This window comes from Heterodontus francisci, chromosome 20 (assembly GCF_036365525.1).
Source record: "Heterodontus francisci isolate sHetFra1 chromosome 20, sHetFra1.hap1, whole genome shotgun sequence".
In the NCBI taxonomy this organism is placed as follows: Eukaryota; Metazoa; Chordata; class Chondrichthyes; order Heterodontiformes; family Heterodontidae; genus Heterodontus; species Heterodontus francisci.
Window position 1 is genome coordinate 51360883 of NC_090390.1, and position 15273 is coordinate 51376155.

A 15273-nucleotide genomic window follows, 5' to 3' on the forward strand; every position below is an offset into this window, starting at 1 on the left:
TGTCCATAGTATTCCACAACAAGGTTAATGAATGACAAGCAAGCTGGTTCACTACTGAACCCTGAATGGGTAAACTCTAAAACATAACAGACAATCCAAAACAGTCACATTTTATATTGCATTCAATAAATAAAAAATACTTAGGTAATTAAAAACGCACTGGGACAACCCACTCCTTACCTAAGTTCCTTGGGATCAAACACCAGCTTCACATCATTGACAATTGTCGGTAGGTATTTCAAAGCTGCCCCCTATAAACACCATAGACAATTTCAGCTCTGAAATTGATACCCTTCAAATACACTGCATTAAAAAATTGAATATTTTGATACACAATATACATGTAACTCACATATTAGCTATGCTGTCTCAATTCTAATATTTTTATGCAAGGTGTGAATGCTATGTTAATGTGAATTTTCTCGTTAGAAAAATGGATAACAAATTTAACAATGGCAGGGAACTGTCCCTGGCTAAGTAACAAATCTGTGCAGTACTTTACATAAATTTATTCACCAATTTAGCAACTTGTATCCCTCCTCCATTACTGCTCATTCTTCTTTAGTGAGGAGACAGATAAATTGCCACATGAACTCCTGATAAATGCTGATGCCACTCTTACTCAATAAAAAAGCCCCTTTAGTAGGTGAGGGAAAAAAGGCTGAAATAAAACAATGGCACCTCTTTCAGATGCTAACTAATTTGCTGTTCTTTTTCTGTTTTTTTTTATTGGAGTGACTTTATACTTCATGGAACATCTGAGAAGTGAAACAAAACCTTAGCTTGTGTCGTCATCAAACGATGGTATGAACTGAGTGGGCTGCTTGGGAATTTTGGAAAAGACATTTTTTGAAAAAGCAATTTAAACATTTAACCTACTTTAAAGAAAAATCTGCCAAAATTCTGAATAAAACACTGATCTATCTCAAAAAAAAATTCATCAGCACTAAACATGTATCATCTTAGAGAAATGATTGCCCACTGAGAGTACAGTATTGATGCAATATAGACCTAAACATCTGAAACACTGAACATCACTAAAGTTCAATAGATGACAGCAGAATCTCACCTCTGTTAACAAGAGAGCAGAACTGTTACAGAGCTGCTGTGGAAGACAAAAGTGGAGAGGCGGGTGTGGGGAATACTTTAGGGCACAAATGTTCGTGCTCCTTAAGCTTCCTCTCATTTAAAGCTATGCTTAGTTAGGATCCCTGCTCTTAAGAGACAAATTGTCTGGGAGAGTTTAGAAACAATGAAGTAATAGACTTTGGCTCGGATTTTACAGTGGTGAAACTGTCACATTCGCCGCCACTGCAACTGTGAAAATGACAGCAACTTCTGGCATCCACACATGCACAATTAAATGCGGAAATCCAAAAGTCGCTGTCAGTGATTCCCTGCTCCTTCACACAATGCACTGAAGTACCAAAAAGTGGAAATCTTACAATCACTTGATCTGACGTGAACTTCCACTTTTTGCACTATTAGTCTCGCTGTAAAAACTCTTGAAAAAGTTACATCTTGTTGAATGAGGTGTAACTTTTTTTTAACTGCATACTAAGCCATAATTACTGAACAACCTCTCTGAATCAGAAAAAGTAATTTAATTATGGAATGCAAAATTTCTCCATTATGAAAAAAACAGAATTTTTAAACAACAAACTGTTTTTTAAAGTTTATGATATTTTACCTTCTACCTTAACCCCATCTGTATGGCCCAATATTTATTTAGCTCTCTGTAAAATGATTAAGTGAAGGATAATCAGTGTTTGTTACTTCCTGGTTTGCTGCCTGTGAGAATTCTTCACTGTGATTGGTGCTTAGCCTGCTAGATCTTTGCAGGCAGCTTTTCTCCCCCAAGGTCAGTGGCAAGCAGCATCACTTTACTTCTGATTGCAAAATCTGGGCCGTCGTTCTACTTTGCTTTCTGAAATTGATTAATTTGACTGATTTCACATGTAAACCAAGAGGATTTGTGCTGATGTCTCAAACAATTCTTCCAATGCCCTTTCACTACTTTTTCATAACAGAAATAGCACTGAAGGAAAAAAGACTTGTCGGTCGATTTGGCATTTGATTGCACAAAATCACTTCTTCAAAATATATGCATATATATGTATATAAATAAATGCATGTGCAAACATATATAAATGTATGTGCATATATAAAATACAAATATAAGCATAAACATATTTATATTTGATTTATATATGAAATTAATAAGTAATTTACACAAGTTAAAATATTTCACAGCTGTTTACTCTGCATGAGTTTCCAGAAACAATCTTAAGTAACACACACCAAAATACAAAGCTAGCTTAAGTAAAAGATGAAGACGCCTTCATTATCTTAAATTTGTAAGCATGACTTACCTTAACTATTACTGTCTGATCTGAAGTGCTGCTCATCATGTCATTGATTGACCTGAAGAGATGCCTCAAAGAATCCATAAAGTCAGTTTCTCCTTTATCTTCATATAATCTTAAAGAAAACAGAAATAAATCTGATCAACAGCTCATGTTAGAAATTAGAAATGGAATATATATACACACACACACACATACATATATATATATATATTTATTATATATATATTTAATTATATAGATATAAAATCAGCTTGAAATAGGTAAAGGAATAGGTTAGTGCTGTAAGTTTCATTTTACTGAAAACTGCTTAGGATTTCATTTCCCGAGATATAAAATTAGTGGAATGATTATTCTTAGGCATTGATAGCCCAAACAAGGGGCCATAGCTGGATAAATGCAGAAATAGATAACCATACGACAAGCTGTGGTAGGCTTTGCATTTAACCTTGCTTAAATAGGATGACTGCTGGAATGTAAAAGTTAATTGCTATGTAGGAATAGGAGTTCCTTTAGTGAATTACCATGGTTCAACAGTCTGATAAGCAAGGGCAGCTGGACTGAATGGCCATTGATAAACAACTTGTTAACAGGCCTACTGAACAACTTAGGGCATAAATAAATGGTAATAAGACAGATAAGAGTAATGAAACTTCTGAGTTAGTTTGAGAGCCAGAGGTGGAATGTTTCTGGGGAGGATGCAACTAATCAGGCAAACAGCTTGAAATAAGGAAAGCATGATGGAAGGGACTGATTGATCAAGAGCAGAAGGTACATGCGAAGGCTCAATAAGTTAATGACAGTTGGATATCAAAGGTGGGTTTTCACCCCATGGTTTAGACCAGGGTTGTCCAACCTTTTTGAGCGGAGAGCTGCATTGCGATTTTTGCTCGGCCCAGAGGGTCGGTGAGCAAATTTTGAAAGATAAAGGCATTAAAAATTTATCTTACCAACAAAAACAACAACAAATGTGCATTTTTGTGAAGAAGCTTTAAATGAGAAGACTAATTTATCGACTTAATTTCTCGTCACTATATTGAAAACTGATTTAGTGACATACCTAGCATTGTTTTTGCTTTAATATGTAGTCAATCTCTGCATGCACATTTGATGTAGCGATGCAGAGTATTCTGGATAGATATCCACCTTTCAGAAGAGACCTTGAGTTCTCTTCCCCCTCTGCCCGTGCTGTGCTTATGTGTGTTCCCTCCCCCCACCCCTGTAGGACGAGGGAACACAGATTGAAAGTTTTGTGCAAAAGATGCAGGGGCGAATATGAAGAAGCACTTTTTTACGCAGCAGGTGGTAATGACCTGGAACTCGCTGCCCACAAGGGTGATGGAAGTGGAGACGATCAATGACTTCAAGAGAAAGTTGGATGGCCACCTGAGAGAAATAGACTTGCAGGGCTCTGGGGATTGAGCCAGGAAGTGGAACTGACTGCACAGCTCCGTGGAGAGCCAGCATTGACTCGATAGATAGAATGGCCTCCTTCTGTGCAAGAAGTAAATGACACTTTGACTCTCTCCCTCCCTCCCCCCCCACTTCGCTGTCTTTCCCCCTCTCTCTCACACAGTTGCAGACAGTGGAACGCCCTTTTAAGATTCTTTTAAAAGTGAGTTCTTTTTAAAAAGATCACTGTCAGTTTCACAGGTGAGAGCTGCCAACAGCCATTTCCAAACATACTCTGGGTTTTCCGGATGGCTTTTTAAAAAAAAGTCAGAACCCTCCAGAAAACCCGGAGTCTGTTTGGGAAACAGCTGCTCCTGATGTCAGCAGCTGTCACCTGTGAAACTGACAGCACAATAGTTTAAAAGCCAGACTGACAAAGGGAAATTTCTCATCTCCAGTCACAATGAGGATGAGGAACGGCCCTCGGCACAGTTTACACCCGTGGGCTGGATGGAAATGTTAGGTGGGCCGGATCCTGGTCCACAGGTCATATGTTGGACAAACCCGGTTTAGACAAAGAACTCAACATTTTATTGAGTATTTCAAAATAAAGTAAATTTCCATAAGGCCTTGCCAATAATCCATCCAGGTGTACATCCCTTAAAAAGGTACAAGGTGAGAGACTTTGGGAGACAACAGTGCAGTTCGGCAGTAGAGAAGCACCCTCAAGGAAGACTCCAGTCCAACACTCCTGAGTAGTTTAACAAGTTGAGAAGACTTGGGACACCGAGAAGATGTGAAAGAAAAGGAAAGAGCTGCTCGCGCATGCCAGCTATCTTGTCCGACATGGACTGGTATTCATTACTTGTCATGGTCATATGTCTTTGCTGTATAACTAGTGTGATATATCCCATTTTCTAGTAGTCTGAAGAGGCCACGTCTGCTGACGAGGTCAAAGGCTTTGGTGAGATCAATGAAAGCAACGTAGAGGGGCATCTGTTGTTCGCGGCATTTCTCCTGTAGCTGACGAAGGGAGAACAGCATGTCAATGGTCGATCTCTCTGCTCGAAAGCCACACTGTGCCTCAGGGTAGACACGCTCAGCCAGCTTCTGGAGCCTGTTTAAAGCGACTCAAGCGAAGACTTTCCCCACAATGCTGAGCAGGGAGATTCCACGGTAGTTGTTGCAGTCACCGCGGTCACCCATGTTCTTATAGAGGGTGATGATATTGGCATCGCGCATGTCCTGTGGTACTGCTCCCTCGTCCCAGCACAGGCAAAGCAGTTCGTAGAGTGCTGAAAGTATAGCAGGCTTGGAACTCTTGATTATTTCAGGGGTAATGCCGTCCTTCACAGGTGCTTTTCCGCTGGCGAGAGAATCAATGGCATCACTGAGTTCTGATTTTGTTGGCTGTTCATCCAGCTCATCCATAACTGGCAGAGACTGGGCTGCATTGAGGGCGGTCTCAGTGACAACATTTTCCCTGGAGTACAGTTCTAGGTAGTGCTCCACCCAGCGGTCCATTTGCTTGCATTGGTCAGTGATTGTGTCATCTGATTTAGATTTGAGGGGGGCAATCTTCTTGATGGTTGGCCCAAAGGCTCTCTTAATGCCATCATACATTGTTTCTGGTATCGGAGGCCAGCTGAATATGACTGCATAGGTGTTGCCAGTAGTCATTTGCGCAGCACCTGGCTGATCTTTGTTCAGCGTTTCTGGCTGCTTTAAGTGCTATGGATGTTAACTCTCTGGGGGCTTTCTTGAAGTTCAAAAGTGCAATGCGCTTAGCGGCGATGACAGGTTCCAGCTCTTCAAAGTGAGATTGAAACCAGTCTGCATTCTGCTTCACACGTTTGCCGTTGGTGGTCATAGCTGAGTCATAGATGGTGTCTCTGATGTGGGCCCACTTCGTCTCTGCATCCCCAGAAGGAGTGTTTTTAAGGGCTCTTTCAAGTGAATTTAGAAACTTATCTAACAGCTGTGGATAAGAAATTCTGCTAGTGTTGATTCGTGGGCGGCCCTTCTGCTTGGAGTGATGCAGTTTCTTTGGTTTGAGTCTAATCTTGCTGCACACCAGGGAGTGGTCGGTGTCGCAGTCCGCACTGTAGAAGCTGCGTGTGATTTGAACGCTGTTTAAATACCGTTTTGGATACTGTTGGGGGTGATGGCCTATCGGGAAAACAGCAGCAGCCAGAGCAGTGGCACCATGCTTGCACTGTTGTTCAGCAGGAAGGGACAAAGCACAGAAGAGCAATAGTTATAGGGGACTCTATAGTCAGGAGCACAGATAGGCGCTTCTGTGGACCTGAAAGAGACTCCAGGATGGTATGTTGCCTCCCTGGTGCAAGGGTCAAAGATGTCTCTGAACGGACAGGGGGCATTCTGAAGGGGGAGGGTGAACAGCCAGACGTTGTGGTACACATCGGTACCAATGACATAGGCAGGAAGAGTGACGAGGTCCTGCAGGGGGAGTTTAGGGAGTTAGGTAGGAAGTTAAAAGACAGGACCTCAAAGTTGTAATCTCGGAATTACTCCCTGTGCCACGTGCCAGTGAGGCTATAAATAGGAAGATAGTGCAGCTAAACACGTGGCTGAACAGCTGGTGTAGAAGGGAGGATTTCAGATATCTGGACCATTGGGATCTCTTCAGGGACAGATGGGACCTGTACAAGAAGGATGGGTTGCATCTAAACTGGAGGGGCACAAATATCCTAGCTGCGAGGTTTGCTAGTGTCACTCGGGAGGGTTTAAACTAGTGTGGCGGGGGGGTGAGAACCAGAGCAGTAGGAAAGCAAGTGAAATAAATGAGGGGGAACTAGTAAATAAGGCCGGTAAGACTAAGAGGAAGAGCAGGCAGGGAGATGTTGCGGAGCACAGCGGGACTGGTGGTCTGAAGTGCATTTGTTTCAATGCGAGATGTATAACAGGTAAGGCAGATGAACTTAGAGCTTGGATTAGTACTTGCTATTACAGAGACTTGATTGAGGGAAGGACATGATTGGCAGCTAAATGTTCCAGGATTTAGAAGCTTCAGGCAGGATAGAGGGGGATGTAAAAGGGGTGGGGGAGTTGCATTACTTGTTAAGGAGAATATCACAGCTGTACTGCGGGAGGACACCTCGGAGGGGTCGTGCAGCGAGGCAATATGGGTGGAGCTCAGGAATAGGAAGGGTGCAGTCACGATGTTGGGGGTTTTCTACAGGCCTCCCAACAGCCAGTGGGAGGTAGAGGAGCAAATATGTAGACATATTTTGGAAAGATGTAAAAGTAACAGGGTTGCAGTGGTGGGTGATTTTAACTTCCCCTGTATTGACTGGGACTCATTTAGTGCTAGGGGCTTAGATGGGGCAGAATTTGTAAGGAGCATCCAGGAGGGCTTCTTGAAAAAAATATGTAGATAGTCCAACTAGGGATGGGGCCGTACTGGACCTGGTATTGGGGAATGCGCCCGGCCAGGTGGTCGAAGTTTCAGTAGGGGAGCATTTCGGGAACAGTGACCATAATTCCATAAGTATTAAGATACTTGTGGATAAGGATAAGAGTAGTCCTCGGGTGATGGTGCTAAATTGGGGGAAGGCTAATTATAACAATATTAGGCAGGAACTGAAGAATTTAGATTGGGGGTGGCTGTTTGAGGGTACATCAACATCTGACAGGTGGGAGTCTTTCAAATGTCAGTTGATTAGAATCCAGGACCAGCATGTTCCTGTGAGGAAGAAGGATAAGTTTGGCAAGTTTTGGGAACCTTGGATAACGCGGGATATTATGAGCCTAATCAAAAAGAAAAAGGAAGCATTTGTAAGGGCTGGAAGGCTAGGAACAGACGAATCCCTTGAGGAATATGAGGACAGTAGGAAGGAACTTAAGCAAGGAGTCAGGGGGGCTAAAAGGGGTCATGAAAAGTCATTGGCAAACAGGATTAAGGATAATCCCAAGGCTTTTTATACATATATAAAGAGCAAGAGGGTAACTAGGGAAAGGGTTGGCCCGCTCAAGGACAGAGAAGGGAATCTATGTGTGGAGCCAGAGGAAATGGGCGAGGTTCTAAATGAGTACTTTGCATCAGTATTCACCAAAGAGAAGGACTTGGTGGATGATGAGCCGAGGGAAGGGAGTGCAGACAGTCTCAGTCATCTCATTATCAAAAAGGAGGTGGTGTTGGGTGTCTTGCAAAGCATTAAGGTAGATAAGTCCCCAGGGCCTGATGGGATCTCCCCCAGAATACTAAGGGAGGCAAGGGAAGAAATTGCTGGGGCCTTGACAGAAATCTTTGCATCCTCATTGGCTACAGGTGAGGTCCCAGAGGACTGGAGAATAGCCAATGTTGTTCCTTTGTTTAAGAAGGGTAGCAAGGATAATCCAGGAAATTATAGGCCGGTGAGGCCTTACGTCAGTGGTCGGGAAATTATTAGAGAGGATTCTTCGGGACAGGATTTACTCCCATTTGGAAACAAACAAACTTATTCGCGGGAGGCAGCATGATTTTGTGAAGGGGAGGTCATGTTTCACTAATTTGATTTGAGTTTTTTGAGGAAGTGACTAAGATGACTGATGAAGGAAGGGCACTGGATGTTATCTATATGGACTTCAGTAAAGCCTTTGACAAGGTCCCTCGTGGCAGACTGGTACAAAAGGTGAAGTCACACGTGATCAGAGGTGAGCTGGCAAGATGGATACAGAACTGGCTCTCTCATAGAAGACAGAGGGTAGCAGTGAATGGGTGCTTTTCTGAATGGAGGGAAGTAACTAGTGGTGTTCCGCAGGGATCAGTGCTGGGACCTTTGCTGCTTGTGGTATATATAAATGATTTGGAGGAAAATGTAGCCGGTCTGATTAGTAAGTTTGCGGACGACACAAAGGTTGGTGGAGTTGCGGATAGTGATGAGGATTGTCAGAGGATACAGCAGGATTTAGGTCGGTTGGACACTTGGGCGGAGAAATGGCAAATGGAGTTTAATCCGGACAAATGTGAGGTAATGCATTTTGGAAGGTCTAATGCAGGTGGGAGATATACAGTAAATGGCAGAACCCTTAGGAGTATTGACAGGCAGAGAGATCTGGGCGTACAGGTCCACAGGTCACTGAAAGTGGCAACGCAGGTGGATAAGGTAGTCAGGAGGCATACGGCATGCTAGCCTTCATCGGTCGGGGCATAGAGTATAAAAACTGGCAAGTCATGCTGCAGCTGTACAGAACTTTAGTCAGGCCACACTTAGAATATTGCGTGCAATTCTGGTCGCCACACTACCAGAAGGACGTGGAGGCTTTGGAGAGGGTACAGAAGAGGTTTACCAGGATGTTGCCTGGTCTGGAGGGCATTAGCTATGAGGAGAGGTTGGATAAACTCGGATTGTTTTCACTGGAACGTGAAAGTTCTGATTTTTGCATTCCGTACACATCAACATTCTATGTTAGCAATCTGTCGAGATTGTAATTATGCTGAAGTTTTTACTTTTCCGGAGGTGGAGGGGTGACATGATAGAGGTTTACAAAGTTATGAGCGGCATGGACAGAGTGGATAGTCAGAAGCTTTTTCCCAGGGTGGAAGAGTCAGTTACTAGGGGACATAGGTTTAAGGTGAGAGGGGCAAAGTTTAGAGGGGATGTGCAAGGCAAGTTCTTTACACAGAGGGTGGTGAGTGCCTGGAACTTGCTGCCAGGGGAGGTGTTGGAAGCAGGTACGATAATGACCTTTAAGAGGCATCTTGACAAATACATGAATAGGATGGGAATAGAGGGATATGGTCCCCAGAAGAGCAGAAGGTTTTAGTTTAGGCAGGCATCAAGATCGGCGCAAGCTTGGAGGGCCGAATGGCTGTCCCTGTGCTGTACTGTTCTTTGTTTGTTAGAGGCTCGCCTTGTGATGATGAGCTCCAGCTGGTGCCAACGACGTGATCTTGGGTGCCTCCAAGAAACCTGGTGACAGGGTTTAGTATGAAAGAACGAGTTGATGATGCAGAGGTTATGATAGGTGCACAACCCAAGCAGTCTCTGTCCATTCTTATTCATCCTTCCAATGCCATAGCGCCCAAGGTAGGAAGGCCATGAGTCATGGTCGGCTCCAACCCTGGCATTGAAGTCCCCAAGCAGGAACAGATGTTGGTCGGTATCCATCCATCAATATCGGCAACCACGCTCTGGAAGTGGTTCAAGAGTTCACCTACCTAGGCTCAACTATCACCAGTAACCTGTATCTCGATGCAGAAATCAACAAGCGCATGGGAAAGGCTTCCACTGCTATGTCCAGACTGGCCAAGAGAGTGTGGGAAAATGGCGCACTAACACAGAACACAAAAGTCCAAATGTATCAAGCCTGTGTCCTCAGTACCTTACTCTATGGCAGCGAGGCCTGGACAACGTATGTCAGCCAACAGCGACGTCTCAATTCATTCCATCTTCACTGCCTCCGGAGAATATGGCAGGACCATATCTCCAACACAGAAGTCCTCGAGGCGGCCAACATCCCCAGCATATACACCCTACTAAGCCAGCGGCGCTTGAGATGGCTTGGCCATGTGAGCCGCATGGAAGATGGCAGGATCCCCAAGGACACATTGTACAGCGAGCACATTGCTGGTATCAGACCCACCGGCCGTACATGTCTCCGCCTTAAAGACGTCTGCAAACGCGACATGAAGTCCTGTGGCATTGGTCACAAGTCGTGGGAGTCAGTTGCCAGTGATCGCCAGAGCTGGCAGGCAACCATAAAGGCGGGGCTAAAGTGTGGCGAGTCGAAGAGACTTAGCAGTTGGCAGGAATAAAGACAGAAGCGCAAGGGGAGAGCCAACTGTGTAACAGCCCCGACAACCAATTTTATCTGCAGCACCTGTGGAAGAGTCTGTCACTCTAGAATTGGCCTTTATAGCCACTCCAGGCGCTGCTTCACAAACCACTGACCACCTCCAGGCGCTTACCCATTGTCTCTCGAGACAAGGAGGCCAAAGAAGAAGATATATCCCATTTTAAACTGTAATTAAACTCAACATGTTGGTTGCAGTCATTCCTCATTGATTAGATATTGATATCAATCATCTTTCAAAGATTAAAATTATTACAAAAAAGCAACTATACTTGATAAATTAATTTCTCTCGGTTATAAATATTATTGAATGACGAATTCATCAAAACTTTTAGATATAGTATATCATGTATACTGCAAGTAGGTACTACCTATGAAAATAATAGATCTACAAAAATCAATTTCAGAATGCCATCTACTTTAACTCATGTCTATTTCCAGTGCCAATGGCAAAGGATTATATACAAGTGACCATCTAAGATGAGCAGTCCAGCTAAAGCTTGTACAATTGGTGAAATTGATTTCTGTGGACAAGATACGGTATTTTTGGTACATCTGAAGTGAACACAAATTCTTCGTACATGTTCCGTATGAACTGTAAACGGAAGTACTTCATCATGTCTTGGCTTATGATGGCAAAGACTATAGGCTGCTGATGCAAATACTTATCGAAAGAGACCTCTTTGTACTGTATCAAAAAAGGAATATAATTTACTCTACTGACTTAGGCTGAAGTACAGATAATTATGAATTAATGGCATAATTTAAGATTGAAAATTGAATGAAGCATTAAAAATGATATGCCTTTATTAAAAACTCAGCCTTAATCCTGCAATAGATGGTTCAATAAAATTTGGGTTTCACTGATTTCTTGATCATTTGTCTTCCACTTCCTATTTGCAAAAGGTAATTATTAGTACAAAATCTGGGATGTCTTATGTTAGCATCCCGCTGGTGTTTTGAAGATCAATGTAATTTTAATATGAGAATGAAATTATTACAGTCAGTAGGTTCCCCTCATAAATGAGGCAAATGCTCCCTCTTTTTGCATTGTTTTATGTACAAGATAAGAAATGTAACTGCCAGGGAAAGAGAGAGCAATTATTGCCAAATTATTGGAGAGGAATACTGGGACACCATGACATTGGTAAACTCCAACGGCCAGCTTCCTCTCTCCAAGTGCAGCGAGTGTGACCTCACCATCACAAATACAATCTTCCAACAAGCTTATAAATTGAAAACAATATAGGTGCACCCCTGATCAAAACATTGGCACATGTTGGGCTACATCATTGTATGACAGAGAGACCTCAAGGATGTGCGTTCTACCCACTGCTTCAGAGGTGCTGAATGCTGGTCAGACCACTGGCTTGTCGGGAGCATCATGTTCTTGAAGATATCCTAAAAGGCACGACCAAGAGACCTTGCTGCTATTAGAAGATTAAGACAGACACTGAAGATTCCTGGAAGAACTTAAGGGATATTTATTACTCATAGCACAGCAGCTGAGGACCTTGGATTCATCAAATGGGAGCACCAAGATTGGTTCAGCATGAACAACAAAGATATAGCCAAGCCACTAGATTATGTGCACAATGCTCACAGATCCTACATATCTGACAAAAAAAATCATCAGCAAGAAAAGCCAGATACCATCAAGCAAAACACAAGCTGCAGGCCAAAGTAAGAGAGATGAAGAACCTATGGTGGGAGAGCAAGGCTGTCGAGCTTCAGGAAACAGCTGATTAGCACGAACTGAAGGCTCTCTATGAAAGTCTCCGATCTGTCTATGACCCCAAAACCAACTGTATGACAACTATCCTCTCAGTAGACAGCAATCAGCTCCTAACAAACAGACATGTAATTCTCTCTTGCTGGGCAGAGCATTTAAAAAATCTCCTGAACCAAAAATACACAGTGTGCGACAACACCACTGAGTCACTTCCACAGCATTGCGTTCTGGTTGAGCTTGCCCTCGATCCATCCTGAGCCTAAGTCACCAAGGCCATAAAGCAACCCTGTTGGTAAGTCTCTGGGAGCTGATGCCATTCCACCTGAAGTATTCAAGTACAGAGGAGCTTACATGGGGGGGAAACTCACTAGCCTCTTTTGCTTAATCTTGAACCAGGACATCGTGCCCCAAGATTACAAAGGTGCTTTCATAACTCACCTGTAAAAACGGAAGGGGAGCAAGTCCATCTGTAACAAATCATCATGATATTTCACTTCTCTCCACAGCAGGGAAAATTTTTGCAAGGGTTATTCTCAACAGGATTTTCTATCATCTTACAGATTCGGTGCACCCAGAATCTCAGTGTGGCTTTCGTGCTGGATGAGGAACGGTTGACATGATCTTTGCAGCGCGTCAAATTCAAAAGTCCCATGACCATAACAAGGACCCCGACATGGTGTTTGTTGATCTGACCAAGGGCTTTCGATACAGTAAACCATGAAGGTGTTGTACAAACATGGCTGCCCTGAAATGATGATCAGGGTCATTCGTTCATTTCATGATGGCCAGTATGACACAGAATGGTGCCTCATCGTGCGTAATGGCTCCAGTTCAGTTTGCCATCTACTTTTTGCCCATACTCTTGTATGCACTCAAAGATCTCGACATAGGAGTATACATTCAGTTCAGGACAGATGGCATCCTCTTCAATCTGCAAAGGCTCAAGGCTTGCACAAAGATCATAGAACAGTAAACTCTTGTTTGCTGACAACTGTGCTCTCACAGCACACACTCTGGAGGAGATCCAGCTTCTTGTTGAGTGCTTTGCCCAAGCTTCAGAACACTTCGACTTTCGAATATCTGAAAAAGACAGAGAACTTGTACCAACCTGCCGCTGGCAAGATTGTGACTCTTCGTCACAATCAACAATACACCCCTCAACTCAATTCATAAGTTCTGCTATCTTGGGAGTATCCTCTCCAATACCACGTTGGATGATGAAATCACCCAACGCCTGGCAAAAGCAAGCTCAGTAGGCAATAGCGTCACCCACAGGCTTTGGAAACAGCATGGAATCTGTTTCAAAACAAGGATCAAAGTCTACCAGGTAGTTGTTCTCACATCACTTTTCCATGCCTCAGTCATAGCCCTCTGGCACCACATAAAACAATTAGATGCATTGCACCTTCGCTGCTTAAGATTTATCTGCAACAAGTGCCAGGACAAAACCCCTAACACAAAAGTTCTTGCAAGGTGCGTCATACCTGGTATTGAGAGCATGCTCATAAGAGCTCAACTTTGCTGGATCAGCCATGTGGTTCACATGGATGATCCCTGCATACCAAAGGCAGTATGCTACAGACAGCTAAGCATGGGGACCCGCACCACAGGATGTGCCCAACTGAGACAGAAAGACATTTTGAAAGCCAAAGGGCCTGTAAGCTGGACTGCACTATATGGGGAAAAAACAACCACGGACAAATCCAACTGGAGAAGTCTGTGTCATCAAGCAATCTCAACATTTGAGGAGAACAGGGTCAGGTTCCTACAGGACAAGCAAGCATGATGCAAGTGCCTTCACCCACTCCCCAACAGTGACTTCATATGTAACATCTGCAATCGGATCTGCAAGTCAAGATTTGGTTTATCACATGAGATGACACCAACCTAAATGGTGAACAACCAGTCTCTCTGCAGAACACTCATCTGTCGAAGCAATGGGAAAATCCATCATTATCAAATTATGAGTCCTTTGGTGCTGTGAATTCATGTCATCTAGAGAATAAGAGTTAGGCTGAAGAAAGTCACATCTCTTAGCATATTGCAGTCCTCAGAGGCTAATGGCCAGTTAACACTTGGAAGGGAGGAGAGGGTTGAAGCCTGTTGCTTGGGCAGAATGGGGGACCTGAAAACTAGCACATGGAAGGAGTGAGAGATGGAGCATATAGATAACAGGATAGCAAGTACAGCTAACAGTAAATCAGAGGATTCACAATTTTATAATAGGGATGTTTGTGCCACACTGGGAATAACATCAGTACCAATGATTTAAAATGACTAAATAAAATTCCATCTTAATTAAATGGCATTCTGGAAATTTTCTTGACATTTCAGGGATTGAATTCTTCAACATGCTCTGTTTTACAGTATAAACTGAAAATGAATGGCATGTTATTTCCTTCACTTATAAGTAATCAATTCTCATCCCTCATCAACTTTAAAACTGAGAATTCACAGCAAGATAGACTTTACCTCTGTACTTCTCCATGTCTGTCTTCCTCACATACATGTGTAAGAAAATGTAAACATTTTAACTAGTATGAACAAAAGTGATAATTTGAAAAATGAGTACAAATTAAACTGCGTAAAGATACTCGTGTCCCTCTCTATGTCTCAGATGTCACTAATTAGAACTTTAACATTTTCTTACTGTTGGCATAACTGCTGGTAATCAGATAAAAATTTGAGTCTGCTTGCTTCAAGATTAAAATTGTTTTTTTCTTTAAAAATTAACTCAAATTAGTGAGGAAAGACAGTCAGCTTAATGCAATCCTGAAGTTTACAGAACACAAAACAGGTGACAAGTGTCTAATCAGTATGCTCTTATTTCTCTCTCTGTTTCGAAAATACTTGATATGAAATTCTGATGAATGGTCATCAACCTGAGACATTAACTTTGTTTCTCACTCCACAGATGCTGCCTGACCTGCTGAGTATTTCCAGCATTTTTTGTTTCTATTTCAGATTTCTAGCATCTCCAGCATT

At 42.9% G+C, this 15273-nt stretch overlaps 1 protein-coding gene across 2 annotated transcripts in view; it reads right to left on the reverse strand.

Moving 5' to 3' along the window:
* dock1 (dedicator of cytokinesis 1) overlaps positions 1 to 15273 on the reverse strand; it is a 744225-nt gene that overhangs the window by 475904 nt on the left and 253048 nt on the right. For both annotated transcript variants that reach the window (XM_068052738.1, XM_068052739.1), the window contains exons 23-24: positions 2373 to 2481; positions 181 to 251 (exon numbers count right to left, since the gene is read on the reverse strand). In XM_068052738.1, coding sequence (XP_067908839.1) covers positions 181 to 251; positions 2373 to 2481 — 180 coding nt within the window. The remainder of the gene's footprint in view (positions 1 to 180; positions 252 to 2372; positions 2482 to 15273) is intronic.